Below are 14,760 nucleotides of genomic sequence, written 5' to 3'. Positions count from 1 at the left end.
CTGTTCCCGTGCCTGTGGTCCACAGCAGGCTGCAAAACTGATCCTGCGAGATTCTGGAGTGGACAGGGCTCATTATCTCCAGAATCCATGTTCTCAGCAAGGAAATCGTGGTGGAAATCCTGGACAACACTGAGGCTGTCCTTCACTCTGAACTCGTAAGGAACTGCGGCTTGCTGGATTCAGGAAAGCAGAACTGGCCCTGGGCAGCCCCTGGTCCCCATCACCCACTCCACACACCCTGCATGGACACCACAGCATCCCCCTGCCCGGCATCACATGTGGGTGTGGTGACAGCACAGGAAGGAAGGATGGGATGGGTGGACAATGGAGGAACAGTAGAAAGAGCAGTGGGACACAGAAGGAGGTACACAGGAGAAGGAATGGAATATGGTGGATGATGGAGCATGGGCAGGAGGAAAGGGATGGAGGGTGATGGAGGAGCAACACAGGAAGGACAGCTGGGTTGGATTAGGTGGGTGATGAAAGAGTAGAATAAAGAGGGATGGGACATGGGCAATCAAACACCGGGGATGAAAGGGATGGGATACGAAGGATGATGTAGGAGCAAATGAGGGAGTTGTTGCCCACAAAATCGGATTCGTTACCTGGCGTGCAACAAGCCAATAGTTACAGACACGAGAGAGACACTATTTATTTCAGAATTCCGCAAGCCTGGGTGCTCGGTGGTACTCCCCAAATCAAGCTCAACCACTATATTTTCACGAGAGCAGAGAGCCACGGGGAACGACGGGAACAGGGACGGGCTCAGCTGGGGCACAGCCCGCCCGGACGCTACCGCGCATGCGCGCGCCAGAGCGCGTCCCCGCGCGCGTCCCCGCGGCGGCCCGGCCCCGCGCACGCGCAGTGTCGGGGCCGAGGCGGGTTCCGGCGGCGGCGGGGCCGCCCCGCCCTCTCTGCCCCGGGCCGCCATCATGGTACGTGCGGCGCGGCAGCCGCTCCGCCGGCCCAGGGGTCGGGCCGCTCCCGGGGGGCTCCTGCCGCGGTCCCACCGCCATCCCACCACCCCGCCGGAGCCCTCCCGCTTGCGCCGCCCTTCGCCGGGCCGGGCGGCGGCGGGGGGAGTCCGCGGCCGCCTCAGCCGCGCCGGGCCGGGGCCGGGACCCGCGTGGGGCGCGTTGTGCGGGAATGGCGGGGCCGGGCTGGGAGGGCTGCGGGGCCGCGGCCCCTCTGCTCAGGCGAAGGGGTTTCGTGCTGTTCGAAAGCTTTCCAGTGCCTGAAGGGAACTGATGGGGCAAGACTTTACAACAGCATGGAGTGATAGGGCGGGGGGGGAATGGGTTCAAACTGAAAGAGAGTAGATTTAGATTGGATATTAGGAAAAATGCTTTACTGTGAGGGCGGTGAGGCACTGCAACAGGTTACCCAGGGAAGTTCTTGATGCCCCATCTCTGGCGGTGTTCAAGGCCAGGCTGGATGGCGCCCTGAACAACCTGGTGTAGCGAAAGGTGTCCCTGCGCACGGCAGGGGGTTGGAACTAGATGATCTCTAATGTCCCTTCCAACCCAAACCATTCTGTGATTCTTTTGGGAAGATCTTTTAAAGGCTCTGAGAGCCTGGAATCTGTAAATGGCCTTAGGTGTGTTTTTGTCTTAACTGTCGATCCCTGCCTGCTCTCCCAGGTGTTCAAGCGCTTCGTGGAGATTGGCAGAGTTGCCTACATCTCCTTCGGGCCACATGCTGGCAAGCTGGTGGCCATCGTGGATGTTATCGACCAAAATAGGGTAAGCTTTGAGTACTGTGCCTTTATTTCCTCATTTCTGCCTTGACAGAAGCTTGTGTGCTAAGGCAGCGTGTATCAATCTTGAAGGAAATTTCCTGTGACCAGTTTTTTCAAACAAATTTAAGCAGTTTACAAAAAGATGAGTTTTAACAGCTGTTGTACTTGAAACTTTGATTAGCAAGTTGTTTTTCACTGGCAAGTGATACATTCCCCTGCTGTTTCCTGGAACTGGATAAGGGATGTTGGACTCCAAAACTTATCAGTGGAATTGCATTAATGTATGTGTACATACAAACATAAAACATACATACATACAAACATAAATGTTTGGGCTAGAGGACTCTTTTTACTTAATGTTTCTGTAAAAGCTGGAAGATAAAAAAAGATAAAGTATGTTATCTTAGTTCTGTGTGCTTTGTTTTAAAGTTTGGTTTGTTTCTTTCCCAAAGACAGGCCTTTAAAATTCTTTCTGTAAAGCTTGGGTTGTATAGGCAAGACTTAATAATCTCCAATTTTGCCTGCATAACACGTATTTCACTTTTGGATCATTGGTGCCAAGATACTGTTCATACATTATTAGGAAGCTGCTCTCTTATGCCAAATACAATGGGATAACTGCTACAAACCCCACGTTTTTTTTCCTTTTTCAGGCACTGGTTGATGGCCCCTGCAGTGGTGTCAGGAGGCAGGCCATGCCCTTCAAGTGCATGCAGCTGACTGACTTCGTTCTTAAGTTCCCACACAGGTGAGTGGTTGTCATTTTTTTGACCTGCATAAAAAAAAATCCTTGTGCTGTCCTTTCATGACTAATTTGTGTTAAGTCTAGAAAAGTTCATACACCAGTGGATTAACAGTAATAGTTTGTCAGAGTGTGGTATCATAGTTGAATATATAGAAGTTTTCATTACTAGTATTGGCTGATAGCTGCTGTTAGGAGCAAAGGAAGTCACACAGAGGCTCAGGCAGCTCACAGTGTTCTGTGGGGGGAAGCAGTTGCAGTAAATGCTGTTGCAGCTTTACCTTTGCTACTGCTTAGATCACCGTCATGCATTAAATAGATTCCCTGCCTGCAGAACTGCACTGGAATTACAGGAGGCTGGACTCACTCTGTTCTCTTTAGCTTAGTTACTGTATGAGTTTCTGTAATTTAGAAATAAAAATTGCTGAATTTCTGATCTGAGGCAGTGCTAGGACTAGTTGCTCATCTGGACAGTGAGGTGAGTTGAGAGCACATCACAGAGGGTCAGAATCAATGGCAAAGGATCTAGTTGAAGGCTGGTCACTAGTGGTGTCCCCCAAGGTTCAGTACTGGGCCCAGTGTTGTTTAACTTTTCCATCAGTGGCTTGGATGAAGGGGCAGATGCCTTCTCAACAAGTTCGCTGATGACACAAAGCTGGGAGGAGTGGCTGATACCTTGGAGTGCTGTGCTACCTTTCAGAAGGACCTCAACAGACTGGAGAAATTGTTACAGAGGAACCCTCTGAAACTTAACAAGGGCAAATGCAGGGTCCTGCACCTGGGGAGGAATAACCCCATGTACCAGTACAGGCTGAGGCTGACCAGCTGGGAAGCAGCTCTGCAGAGAAGGCCCTGGTGGTCCTGATGGACAACAAGCTGTCCCTGAGCCAGCAAGTGTGCCCTTGTGGCCAGGAAGGCTGATGGTATCCAGGGGTGCATTAGGAAGAGCATTGCCAGGAGGTCGTGGAGATGATCCTTCCCCTCTGCTCAGCCCTGGTGAGGCCGTATCTGGAGACCTGTGTCCGGTTTCAGGCTCCTCAGTACAAGAGAGACATGGAGCTCCTGGAGCGGGTCCAGCGAAGGGTAGCAAAGATGTTTAAGGAATTGGAGCATCTTTCATAGGAAGAAAGGGTGAGGGAGCTGGACCTGTTCAGCCTTGAGAAGAGATGACTGAGAGGGACCTCATCAATGTTTATAAGTATCTGAAGGGAGGTTGTCAAGGGGATGGAGCCAGGCTGTTCTCGGTGGTGCCAAGCAACAGGAAAAGAGGCAACAGGCAGTAACTGATGCACAGGAAGTTCCACCTGAGTATGAGGAAGAACTTCTTTACTGTGTAGGTGACTGCACTGGAACAAGTTGCTCAGAGAGGTTGTGGAATCTCCTTCACTGGAGATACTCAAGAACCATCTGGATGTAATCCTGTGCCATGTGCTTTAGGATGACCCTGCTTGAGTAGTGAGGTTGGACGAATGACCCTGTGTGGTCCCATTCTGTGATTCTGTCAATTCTAACAAAGCATTTACTCAGCAGAATGTTCTTTATGCCACAGAAATATATGTGGCATTGACTTAGATGTCTGAAGCAGTATAGAAGAGTGATCTTCCCTTGTATGAAATTTGATAGGCTGGCATCAGGGAGAACTCTTTTTTTTAATAAAGACTGAATACAGTGTTTGACTGTTCCAATGCAGTGCTCGTCAGAAGTGTGTGCGACTTGCCTGGGAGAAAGAAAATATAAACGAGAAATGGTCAGCGACAAGATGGGCAAAGAAGATTGAAGCCCGAGAAAAGGTACAGTGTTTCACTGGATAAGGAATGCTGCTCCTGCTCTGTAAAGTTAGGTGCAGTGTAATAGACTGCGTGTTTTGAATTGCAGGCTAAGATTAAAGATAGAAAAGGTGTAGTTTTCAAAAGTTTCTGCTACTCACCTTCAAGTTCTTGTATTTTAACAGTAAATGTGGGTTTGTTCAGTCCTTTCTATAACCACCTTTTTTCCTGCACCATTCCTTCCAGGAAAGATGTTAAATAGTAAACTAGCTCAAGTGCAGCTAAACCTAATTTGGAGATGATCAGAATTACTTATGGAATGCTTTGAAAGACTGAATTTTACTACTTGTATATATCAATTTCATAACTGATTCTTTTCACACAGAAAGCCAAAATGACTGACTTCGATCGCTACAAGGTTATGAAAGCAAAGAAAATGGTGAGTGTTTGAGTGTCACTTCTTTATGAGGTTAATGCTTGTAGCTGTCACTTCAGAGTCACGTCCAGGTGGTAGTAGCTTTGCTTTCATAGCTGACTTGGGTTATGGAGTGACTCCTTGAATGTCAGTGCCTTGGATTTTCCATGCTTCTTTCCATCCCACCACTCTGTCTTCAGAGTTGGTCAAACCTGAACCCATATAATCCGTGTGTCAGTCCTCCCAAGCTGACGTACAGCTGAGGAAGGAATTGCCTGCTGATGAAATCAAATATTGATGGGTTGCTGTTAGTATTTCATTCTGTAATGAAAATCACTACACATAAAACATCGGGGTGCCCAAGTTACCAGCCAGAATTATGTTGTCTGCTTGGTAGATCAGAACAGTTTTAGGTGGAATTTGACATTTTGAATATAATGCATGGTAAAGGGTGATAATTCAAATCTGAGCTTTCAGATTCTGCCTCTTTTGAATAAGACACAATATTTGAGCTCTTGGTCTTTTCATTCTGATTAAGAGACAACATTTTTTTACAGAGAAACAGAATCATCAAGCATGAAATGAAGAAGCTCCAGAGGTTGGCTTCTAAGAAAGGCAAGAAGCCAGAGAAGGCAGGGAAACCAGGGAAGGGAAAGAAGGCAGAGAAGGCACCGAAGGCAAAGAAACCAGAGAAGGCGGTGAAGAAACCAGAGAAGGCACAGAAGGCGCAGAAATAAATGAACTTCTCGTCATGTATAACTCTGTGTCCTTGTTCTGATTTTAAAATTACAAACATCTGATTTAAATTCATCATAAGTTCACTTTTATTTCTGACCAAGAGTTGTTGTCTGTCTCATTTATTAATGTCCAAGTGTTGGGTTCTAGTGTTCCCCAGGAACACGCAGAAACGTTTTGGTCACCTGTGCAGTTGACTGACACACACTGCCCAGTACTCTATACCCAATGCTAGTTGAAATAATTGCATACCCAGTTCTTTGAAGTAGGTCAGATCCTGACATTTAAAAGCAGTCTGCAATTGAAGTTGATTGGGAATGTGCAAAATTACTTGCACAGTCCTGAGTGTGAAATGTGAGAAATAATTACTCTAATTCTGTATTAATGAAGGCATACACTGAAAGTATGTGCTCTGGTTAGAATACAAGTATGTCAGTTGTTGAAAGACTGACAAGTTGCTGTTCAAACAGTTTAAATTACTCCATATTTTCTAAAGAACCTCCACTATTCTTTAAGTAGTGACCTGGAATACTTGGATACTTTAGATGTCTAACACCGTAGTCTTTTTAAGTGTGGTTACAATAATTAGTGATGTATTAACAAGACAGAAACAGTTGGTTTGTATTTAAGTATACTTTTCAGAATATTTAAGGTTAAGAGTTTCCGTGAAGACCCGAGACTCCAGTTCCTTAAAATACGCAGCATATAATTTCTGCTTTTTAATCAAAACCATTAAGTAAAAGGGGACATGACCTAAAGATCCATCAGAAACATTGAAGTTCTTGATTAGTCTTTGCATTATAAAATAATATTTACATATCTCAGTGTTAGCATCCATGCAGTTTTCTGGCAGAAGGTACATTTTCTTCATATTGAAGGAAGACATGGTGGAAGTCCTGGGTTATCTGGTGGTTTAAAAGCAAATTATTTTTGCTGTCAAATACAAACTGGAGGAGGGAGAATATATATTTTAAAGAATGAAGGTTGGAAGACCTTTAAATATGTTGTCAAAAGCATACATGTCAAATATTCTGATAAGCTTGTGCTGTTACAAATGTGTGCTTTAACTATGTACAGAGTGTTGCTTATTTCAGCTAGAATTAGGCATCTGCATACTCAAAACAAAACTGTAGTGTTGTCTTGAGCAATTTATATGCTCTTGGAAATAGAGTTCAAGCACATGGCTGATACGAGTGGGTATAACAGCTAAGGGAAAAAAATCAGAAATTATGCAAATTGGGATTAAAAGCCATGTTCAAGTATCTGGAGACCTTGATTTTAAATTGGATTTTGAAGTGATTCAATCCATCCGAACTCCGAAACTCTTAACTTGAAAGTAACTTTAAAGTTCTGTCAACCTGGAGGTCCTTTAAGGTGAAAGATTCATCCCTTAGGGTTGTTGGGTTTTTTATGTAGTACTGTTAAGCTGGGTTATATAAGACAGGGGAAAAAAAATTGTAGAAGTGCCTGTAGAGAAAATGGATGTGCCTTCAATCATAATGAGCTCATGAATGCTTTTTCTACACCATTTACTCATTCTTAAAGGTACTGTCTTCCAAAGAATAACTTTGCCTATGACTGCAGCAATTTATCCACTGTTTTCATTCCTACTCAATGACTACTGAGGTATCCAAAACTTTTCCACAATACAAGGTGTACAGCAACCTGCTGAGCTGCCTGGCAGCTGGAATTTTCTGAAGAGTGACCTCGTAACAGTACAAAATATGCCTAGAGGACTGTGTCTGCCCGAGCGCTGCACCGTGAGGGGGGGCAATGGAGATTGAGGTACTGCTAGGGAGACGGTGTTACGTGCCTTGAAAGAAAGCCAGGCTCTGTAACACCATGCCTGCCGTCAAGGGTTTCTGTGAAAGTACCGTTTTTTACAGTTTGGCCAAAAGGGGAAAAGAGCAGTAATAGGATATACTGGGTTTTGGCACCTGTACTGTGTTTCTGACAGGAGGATGTTCCATATGAGCAGCATCTGGTGCTGCTTTTAGCAACTCATGGAACCTCTCTGAAACCTGCAGGTTTGTATTGTGGGCAGTCCGCCTTCCTTTCAGTCCGCAAGCATCGCGCCACTTGGGTTGGTTTGTCCTTTTTGTAAAGCTGCGGGACTACAGGAGACTGCAGGAGTACAGTTTATTTCTGAAGGTTACCACACGATGGCAACGTTTGCTCTTCATAAGGTTGTTCCTAGGGCCAGGCAACTGTGCTGCCTTCCTGTGCAAGGAATGGTGCCAACCCAAGGGGATGGCGCAAACACTTGGGAGCAGTGGCCATGCTTACCCAATTCTTTATTTTGCCTTCATAATTGACTAAGATGTACTTCGCTGGGCTAAGGATATAACTCCTTTAACTTTGTGAAGCTGATTGTAAAGAAACAGGATCTGCTGTTCAGAAAGAGCTTAAAATTAACTCCCCGTGTTTGTTTTCTCATATTATTTCACACAGGCTCTGTAACATGGTGGGCTTGCTGGGGAGAGGGGGGCGTGTACCCTATCCCAGTTTACTCCTGAGATCAGCAGATAATTGCAGTACCTGTAAACCAATACCAGCAGTTGACAATCCCAGTCCTAATCTCTGTGCTGCAACGTCTGGGAGACATGGGCAATTCTAGGAGTAGGATTGGACTCCTTCGCATAATCTGTAGTTAAAACATATAAAATATGTAGTTACTGTGAACCAACTGCGGTTCTGGGCCAGCTGATTTGCTGGTGATGCATAGTTCTTCATCTTGAAAAAGGCTATATTTAAGTGCTTTTGGTTCTTGAGCAAACACGTCTGTTACTGTGTTTGGCATCTGAATGTGTTTCAATTATTGAGATGTAATAGCCTTGAAAGATCTCTGGATTTACTGATGGTCCTGTGGCAAATGTAGTCTGATTTATAGCTCCATTTATTTTTTCTTATTTCAAATGTAGTGCATCTTAAATGTTTCCAGGCCCATATGTTTCTCTGCTTTTCCCCTGCACGCATTGTTAAAGTGTGTCTGAAAGCTACACGTGCCTGCCTTTCATTGAGATGGAAAGATGCTAATTTATATTTACAGTATTATTGGTATCCAAGCAAGTACAACTTATAAGCAAGAGGTAAGTGGAGCAAATTACAGGGATAGCTGTGAGGTCTACTGCTTTCAGGTCTTCAGCTTTTTGTTCTTCCATTGTAAAATTCCTGGGTGTTCTTGTTTGCTTGGGTTTTTTAATTTGGAAATAGTTTTTAATGTTGTTTTGAGCTTGAAGTTGCATATACTATTCTCACACTCAGGTACTTTTGTTTGTACTGAGATTTCCTTCTCTGAAGCAAAAAGATTAGCTTTTACCTGTTTAAGCATGGCATCCCTAGTTGTGCTGAAGTACTGCAGTTTTTGTCCCTGTTTTGACTCAGGCAGTGGCCATGTGGATACTTGTGTTGTACCCACTCTTTTTCCCTGAACTCGTAACAGGCTTCATTCCTGGATGGTGTGCAGCTTCCAGTTCATGTCCATTCCTTAAGTGGGAATGTGGCCCAAGCTTCACTTTGTGCAGCTGACCCCTGCATTATATTCTTGTTTTAAATAAGTAAAGAGTTGGTAATTTTTTCGTCACCTCACTTTCAGTGATGATAAACCAGTCCGAGTGGGCTCCAGGCAAGTAGAGTTTGTAGCAAACTCTCCCTCCTCCCCCAAAAACTTTCAGATCACTGTGTACGTCCAAATTAGAGAAGTCTTCCACCTGCAGTCAGCTATTTGTGCTGATCACCAACCTACAAATTATGCCATTGCCACCAGCACAGAGCCACTTCCTCCTTCCTAAAGCGCATTGACCCAGTTCTTGTTGCAGAGGAAGTACTTCTTAACATTTCCCCAGTGAGCCCTGGTATGAGAGTATTTTACAGGATAATTTGTTCTGTAACTGTTTGGGATCATCGCTCCTTGCACATAGCGAGGAGAGGCTCATCATGGTCCTCAGCAGACCTGAGCTCTTCCTTCGTGTCCGCTTTGGACCGCTGGTGGAGCGTGGGTGGTGTTTCAGGGCACTGTGCCTCTGATAAAGGTTTATATGGAAGGATCTAATCAGGAAGCTCTGGTTTGATGAAAATGATAGATGTTTCGAAAAAGTAATGGTGTGCATATCTAAATAGCATGATAGAATATTATCTTTCAGATCTGCTGGAGCTTTACTGAAGGACATAGTGGGAGGGCACCACATCTGAATATTTTTCACAATAACTCATCAGTCAAGACTTTTTAGACCCACTGTTTGAACCTCCTATTTGCAAAAACCATCAAACAAAAGAAGGGGCCATTGTTAGCTGTCAGATGCTATGTAAAGGTATTCTAAAGAGAGGATGGAAAATAGGCTTGAGGGCTTTTTCCTTCTTCCTTCTCTTCCTCCCTGGAGTCCCTGAATAACTTTAAAGGGAGAGGGTTTTTTTCATTGTTTATCTTTTATCTCTGCCGCTTGTCTCATTCACATTGCACATGGGAGACTTAGTTCATCCTGGAAATCTCTGTGGATAATAGAATAAAATCAGGGTTTACAGCATAATGAAATAAATTAAGTCTGACTAGCTGAAAGTGGCATCATTTTTGCTCCACAAGAAGTGGGGCATGGTCCCTCTCAGTGGTGGTGTGGTCCCCTGGCTCCCTTGGCTCTCCCTGATCCCCCCTGCTCACTGGGTTGTTGCTCTTCAGAAGGCAAAGGCATGCATAAATCACTTGACAGGCAGCAATGACCGCTTGGTTGTGGCTGCACTAACCTTTCTGATTGGCACTGAACTGCACAAGACTTGGCCATCAGTCTCTTTGGAAGCACAAGCAAAGTTCTGCTGTGTCAGACCAGTGGTCTGTCTAATCCCAGCCTGAGTTTTTGACAGTGCCAATGGGAGATGCTGGTAGGGAGAGGACATGATTTTAGTCCCTCTTCTTGCCATTCTTGAGCATCTACAATAGCAGGATTAAGGGTTCTAGAGGATACACCCCTGCCCATTCCTCTTAGTATGCCTTTTAGATCTTCTCTCCATGAATTTAATCAATCTTTTGAGTCTAGTCATGCTACCTCCTTCCACAATCTTGTAGTAACATATTCCATAAATGTAAAAAGCTGCTCTGTTTAGTGTTTTAAACCCATTTCCTGCTATGAGGATTGAGCAGTGCTCGAGGCAGGAGCTACTATTGAGCCCCCTGACACTGCATGACATCTTTACCAGCTGTAACCTTGGAAGTGAAGGTAAGAAAATGTTATTTCAAAGAGGAGTCCATGGAAAGGAGGAGGGTTAAAATGAGTTCTCAGAGTGCCATGAATTGGAATTTGAAGGACAGTCAGAGTTGCATTAAGTATCAATGCAGGCAGTTGTGTCATAGGACAATTATTCTAATAGGAGACTTAAAAGCATTCACATGCTCCATGGTGCAAAATACTTTCTAGCATCCTACAGGAAATTTGAGATTGTGGACAGAAGGAAGTCGCAGTGTCATGCCACAGGGTAAGAGTACCCATGGTCACAGCACTGCCAACAGCCCTGGGTGGTCACTGCTCAGACAGGAAATTCGGTGTCTTTATGATTCTTGGAAGGAGACCGTACCTGACAAGGTAGGCCCTGACAATCTGACCTTTCTTTCTGGCCATTCTACTCAAAACCTGTGAGGAATTCGGCTCCAGGGCTATTGCTTTGTATCATCTGCTAATGATACAAAGCAATTCCTGGGGACACAGACAGGATGAATGCTCCAAGTGGGAGAGACAAAGATTCCCAGCCCACTCCCTCTCCTGTCTCAAAGTTCCCAGAACCTTATCTCCTGATTATTAGAAACTTTCTAATTGTCAACCTAATTTTATTCATGACCAATTTATAACCAGGAGGCTCCACTTCTTGCTTCTGTAACTGCAGGGCTGTCAGAAAAGATTCATGAGCCCATATGTTGGTCAGACCCTATTTTCAGCAGCCACAGTTCAAAGCTTTCAGTTTAAATACTGCCTGATTACTCCATGTGTTAATGCATACGCTTTCTTCCATCCTGGCATGATGGTGACAGAGGACTTTCCCTAATGCAAAGGTACATACACAACCAATATAGTGTCTTTGTGGTCCCAACTCTCAAGCATATGCCAGTAACTCCTTCCAGGAAAAGAAACAGATTGCTTCTGTCTTTTTTTTCTCTCTCTTTCTTTTTTTGAGGGTGGAAATGTTCTGTGCATCAGCTTGTGTTCATTTTTCCCTTGTTTCTGCGTGATCCTGCAGGTTAGAGCTGGAGGTTTGCTGAGATGCTCTGAGGAAAATGAAAGAGCCACAGTCATGCTGTATGGAGGAACATGGCACACAGTACCCATGCAAGCCACGTGAGTTGAATGCTAACAAGAATCACAGGCAGGGATGCTCTGTGCTCCTGCCTGGCACTATCCACACTCGCTTTCAGGCTTCCTAGAAGTTGTCTGCAGTTTTAAGCCACACAGGGAGCTGTGGATGGTGCAGGAGAACCTGAGTTCACCTTGGCCCTGCCTGAGGAGAGCTGGTGGGGAGGAGCTGAGCTGTCCCCTGCAGGGCCCCACCACGGCTCCTCTTCTGTGCCCAAGCACCTCCCGAATAAGATGAGCTTGGACAGCTCCTGCTCAGGAGGCCAAGGCAATGAGCCGAGCAGCTCTCTGAACTGCCAACACTAATTCTTAGCCCCTCCAAGCCAAATAATTTGTGCACTAATTTTGCAACTCTTCAGGATTTTTTTTCCTTCATGCTACGGAGTTTCCAGTGGAGTTTTCCCAGGCTTGTCTATGGCTCTTCCTAGCCACCTTATATGAGTGTGGTAGCACAAGTGGATGGCTAAACAAAGTTTTTGTCAAGAAGGAAGGAGGAACGAGGAGTGTAACGATCACTGGCTAAACATGGTTTCATGGTCAGACAAACTCAATACCTTCCCGAGGAGACCACGGCTGGCAGGGCACGTTTGGGTATCTCCAAGGCAATGGACACCACACCATATGCCATTTTTATTTTGTAAATGGTTTAATTTAGAGGGACTGCTTTACACATTAGATGAGAAACTGTCTCAACAACACATCTCAAAATGAGACATCAGTGCTAAAGCTTTTATACATTGTGGGGTGGAACTGTTCTTCATCCAACATCCCGTATTTAAACAGTGACCAAGTAGAGGATATACAGACACAGGAACACATTTATTTGCTAGTGAAGTTTGCAGATGGTGCAAGATTAGTGGGATACTAAATAATAGAGATCTGAATCCCTTGATTTACATGGTGACAGTCCAAGAAAATGATGTTTCTGATTATTAATTCAAGTGCTGGGGTTTGTATTCAGAAAGGAGAAAGAGAACAGAAGAAAAGATATGGCTTGTATTGAGAGGGTGGGCATCTCTGCCTCAGAAAGGACAGACTCTGAGAGGACAGAGGTGTCTAGGGTGAAATACAGGTAGAATCTCAGTGTCAAAGCTCAAGTTGTTACACCAGCTGCTGGGAGCAGGGGAACCCTGTGGGATAGAAGCCTGTTGGGGCACCCATGTTGTGCTGCCCTGGCAGGTTCACCCTCTCCCATGGGCTTGTGTTGCCACAACACACTTGGACTGTCGTGACTGTTTTCACATGGAGCTGAAGTTCTGTTATTTCTAGAAGCTGGTGGAGGATGGAGGCTGAGACTCTTGATGCAGAATGGTCAACTTTTTGGGAGGGAGCAAGCTCTGAAACAGTTGATTCTCTAATAACACAGCAAATGTCTTGGACACAGGACATGGGTGGTAAGAATTTTTTCTGGCTGAAGATGGGTGAGCTTTAAAAATAGCCCTTAGAAATTAAAAAAATAAAAAGAAAACTGCAACTCATTTTACTCATAATAGTCCATGTCCTGTAAAAACAATACTGTGGTCTGACAAGCGATTCAGAATTTCTAACATGTATTAAGATGTAAGTTGGAGGAATGAGTAATCACCTCAAAGACTTAATATCTCTTTGTCCCTTCCTCCATATACTTGTGTTTGAGTCATGACAACAAGGAGGATACAATAGGTATTTATGGGAAGTATAAAGCCCATGAGCTCAGGGAACCTGTGGTTCCTCTGCAGATGTTATTGTTTTCTCTGGCATCTTAAACACTGCTTATAAAGGATTATTCTCCCTTCAGGATGTGACCTTTCTGCCTTTTGTCTTGAGTCAGACAAACAGTGACAAGAGCATCCCAGCAACATTAATTTACTCTAATTACTGGATTGGGGATGTACAGCTTCTTCAGCATATTTATGAAAATTCAGTGCATTCTGTAAGTGACTTGGGTGGGCTTATTTCCGTGTGAACAATGAGGAAAACCTGAGATGCAAGAGTCTGTTCCCACACACAATGCACTGAAAGAAATCACACACATCCGGCTTTTTCTCCAAGTTAGGGTCAGCTTGTCCCCTCTAGGGGCACTGACTAGGGAAGTGGGGCACGGGCATGTCATGCTTCAAAATCAGATGCAAAACTCAGTTTTGCAGCTTATCTGCTTCTCCACATCTTCTGGGTCCCAGCACCAGACCTGTGGTGCTGAGCAGGAGCACAGCTCTCTCCTCATTCTCCTTGATCCCTGTAGCTTAATTTCCCATCTCTTTCACAGCTGCTGCAAAGGAAGGGTGAAGTATCAGGATCTCTTCTACAGACTGTTCCTTAGTAAAGCATTGAGACCCATTACCAACAGATATAGGAGATAGTGGGATAGGGAGGGAAGAGAAATTTGAAGGCTTTCTGAGCAGCTCATTTGTAACCAGTACTTGATAGGCAGTGATTTATCTGGGCAGGGTTTGGGTCTCAGAAATTCATTCAAGCTTATAATTATCTTGGCAGATGTGGAAAGTCGTATTCATAGCCACTCAAACCTATTAGAGCCTCACACTTTTCTAAAAGAAAGAAAAAAAACCCTTCAGCTTTACTTTCTTAGAGGCAGAATAGCTTTCTGTTCCTTGTCAGCTCCTGAAATCTGTCCCCTCTCCACTGCCTGCCTTTGGCTCCCAAGGCAGAAATGAATGCAGGTCCACTGGGACAGAATAGGAAAAAAAAGTATTTCTGGGAAAGAAAAAAAAAAACAGCCTATTTTCATCCTTCTGCAACAGGTATTTCTGTATGAGGAAAAGCAAGTAGAAAGGTGAGCCAGCCTTTGAAATGAAGGCAGGGTTATACCAGAAGATTTTGCTAATGCCTACAGTGGTGGCATTTTGGGGAGCACAGAGGTCCCTGTGCTGCTGTGGGTACAACAGCACCCATGGTCTTCTTTCTCCCCATTGGTTTCCTTGGATTCTGGCCCCACCTCAGGGGAAGGTCTCAGCTCTCCTACTTCAAAGTAATTGCACCTGGCTAAGCTGGATCTGCCTGGATATACCAGCAAATTGAACCACCCTTGCTGCTGC

General features: G+C 44.8%; 1 protein-coding gene across 1 annotated transcript; it reads left to right on the top strand.

Annotated features, from left to right (window-relative positions):
- Window positions 1-857: 857 nt before the first annotated feature.
- On the top strand, window positions 858-5,499 carry RPL14 (ribosomal protein L14). The gene is made up of 6 exons (XM_027733360.2): window positions 858-935; window positions 1,641-1,742; window positions 2,392-2,486; window positions 4,171-4,270; window positions 4,632-4,685; window positions 5,219-5,499. The coding sequence occupies exons 1-6, from the start codon at window positions 933-935 to the stop codon at window positions 5,396-5,398; spliced, it is 534 nt and encodes a 177-aa protein (XP_027589161.1). The 5' UTR covers window positions 858-932; the 3' UTR covers window positions 5,399-5,499.
- The last annotated feature ends 9,261 nt before the right edge of the window (window positions 5,500-14,760 follow it).

Source organism: Pipra filicauda, unplaced genomic scaffold (genome assembly GCF_003945595.2).
Source record: "Pipra filicauda isolate LSUMZ 115617 unplaced genomic scaffold, ASM394559v2 scaffold91_size2508729_pilon, whole genome shotgun sequence".
In the NCBI taxonomy this organism is placed as follows: domain Eukaryota; kingdom Metazoa; phylum Chordata; class Aves; order Passeriformes; family Pipridae; genus Pipra; species Pipra filicauda.
The sequence above is the reverse complement of the archived record's forward strand: the minus strand, read 5'-3'. Positions and strand labels throughout refer to the sequence as shown.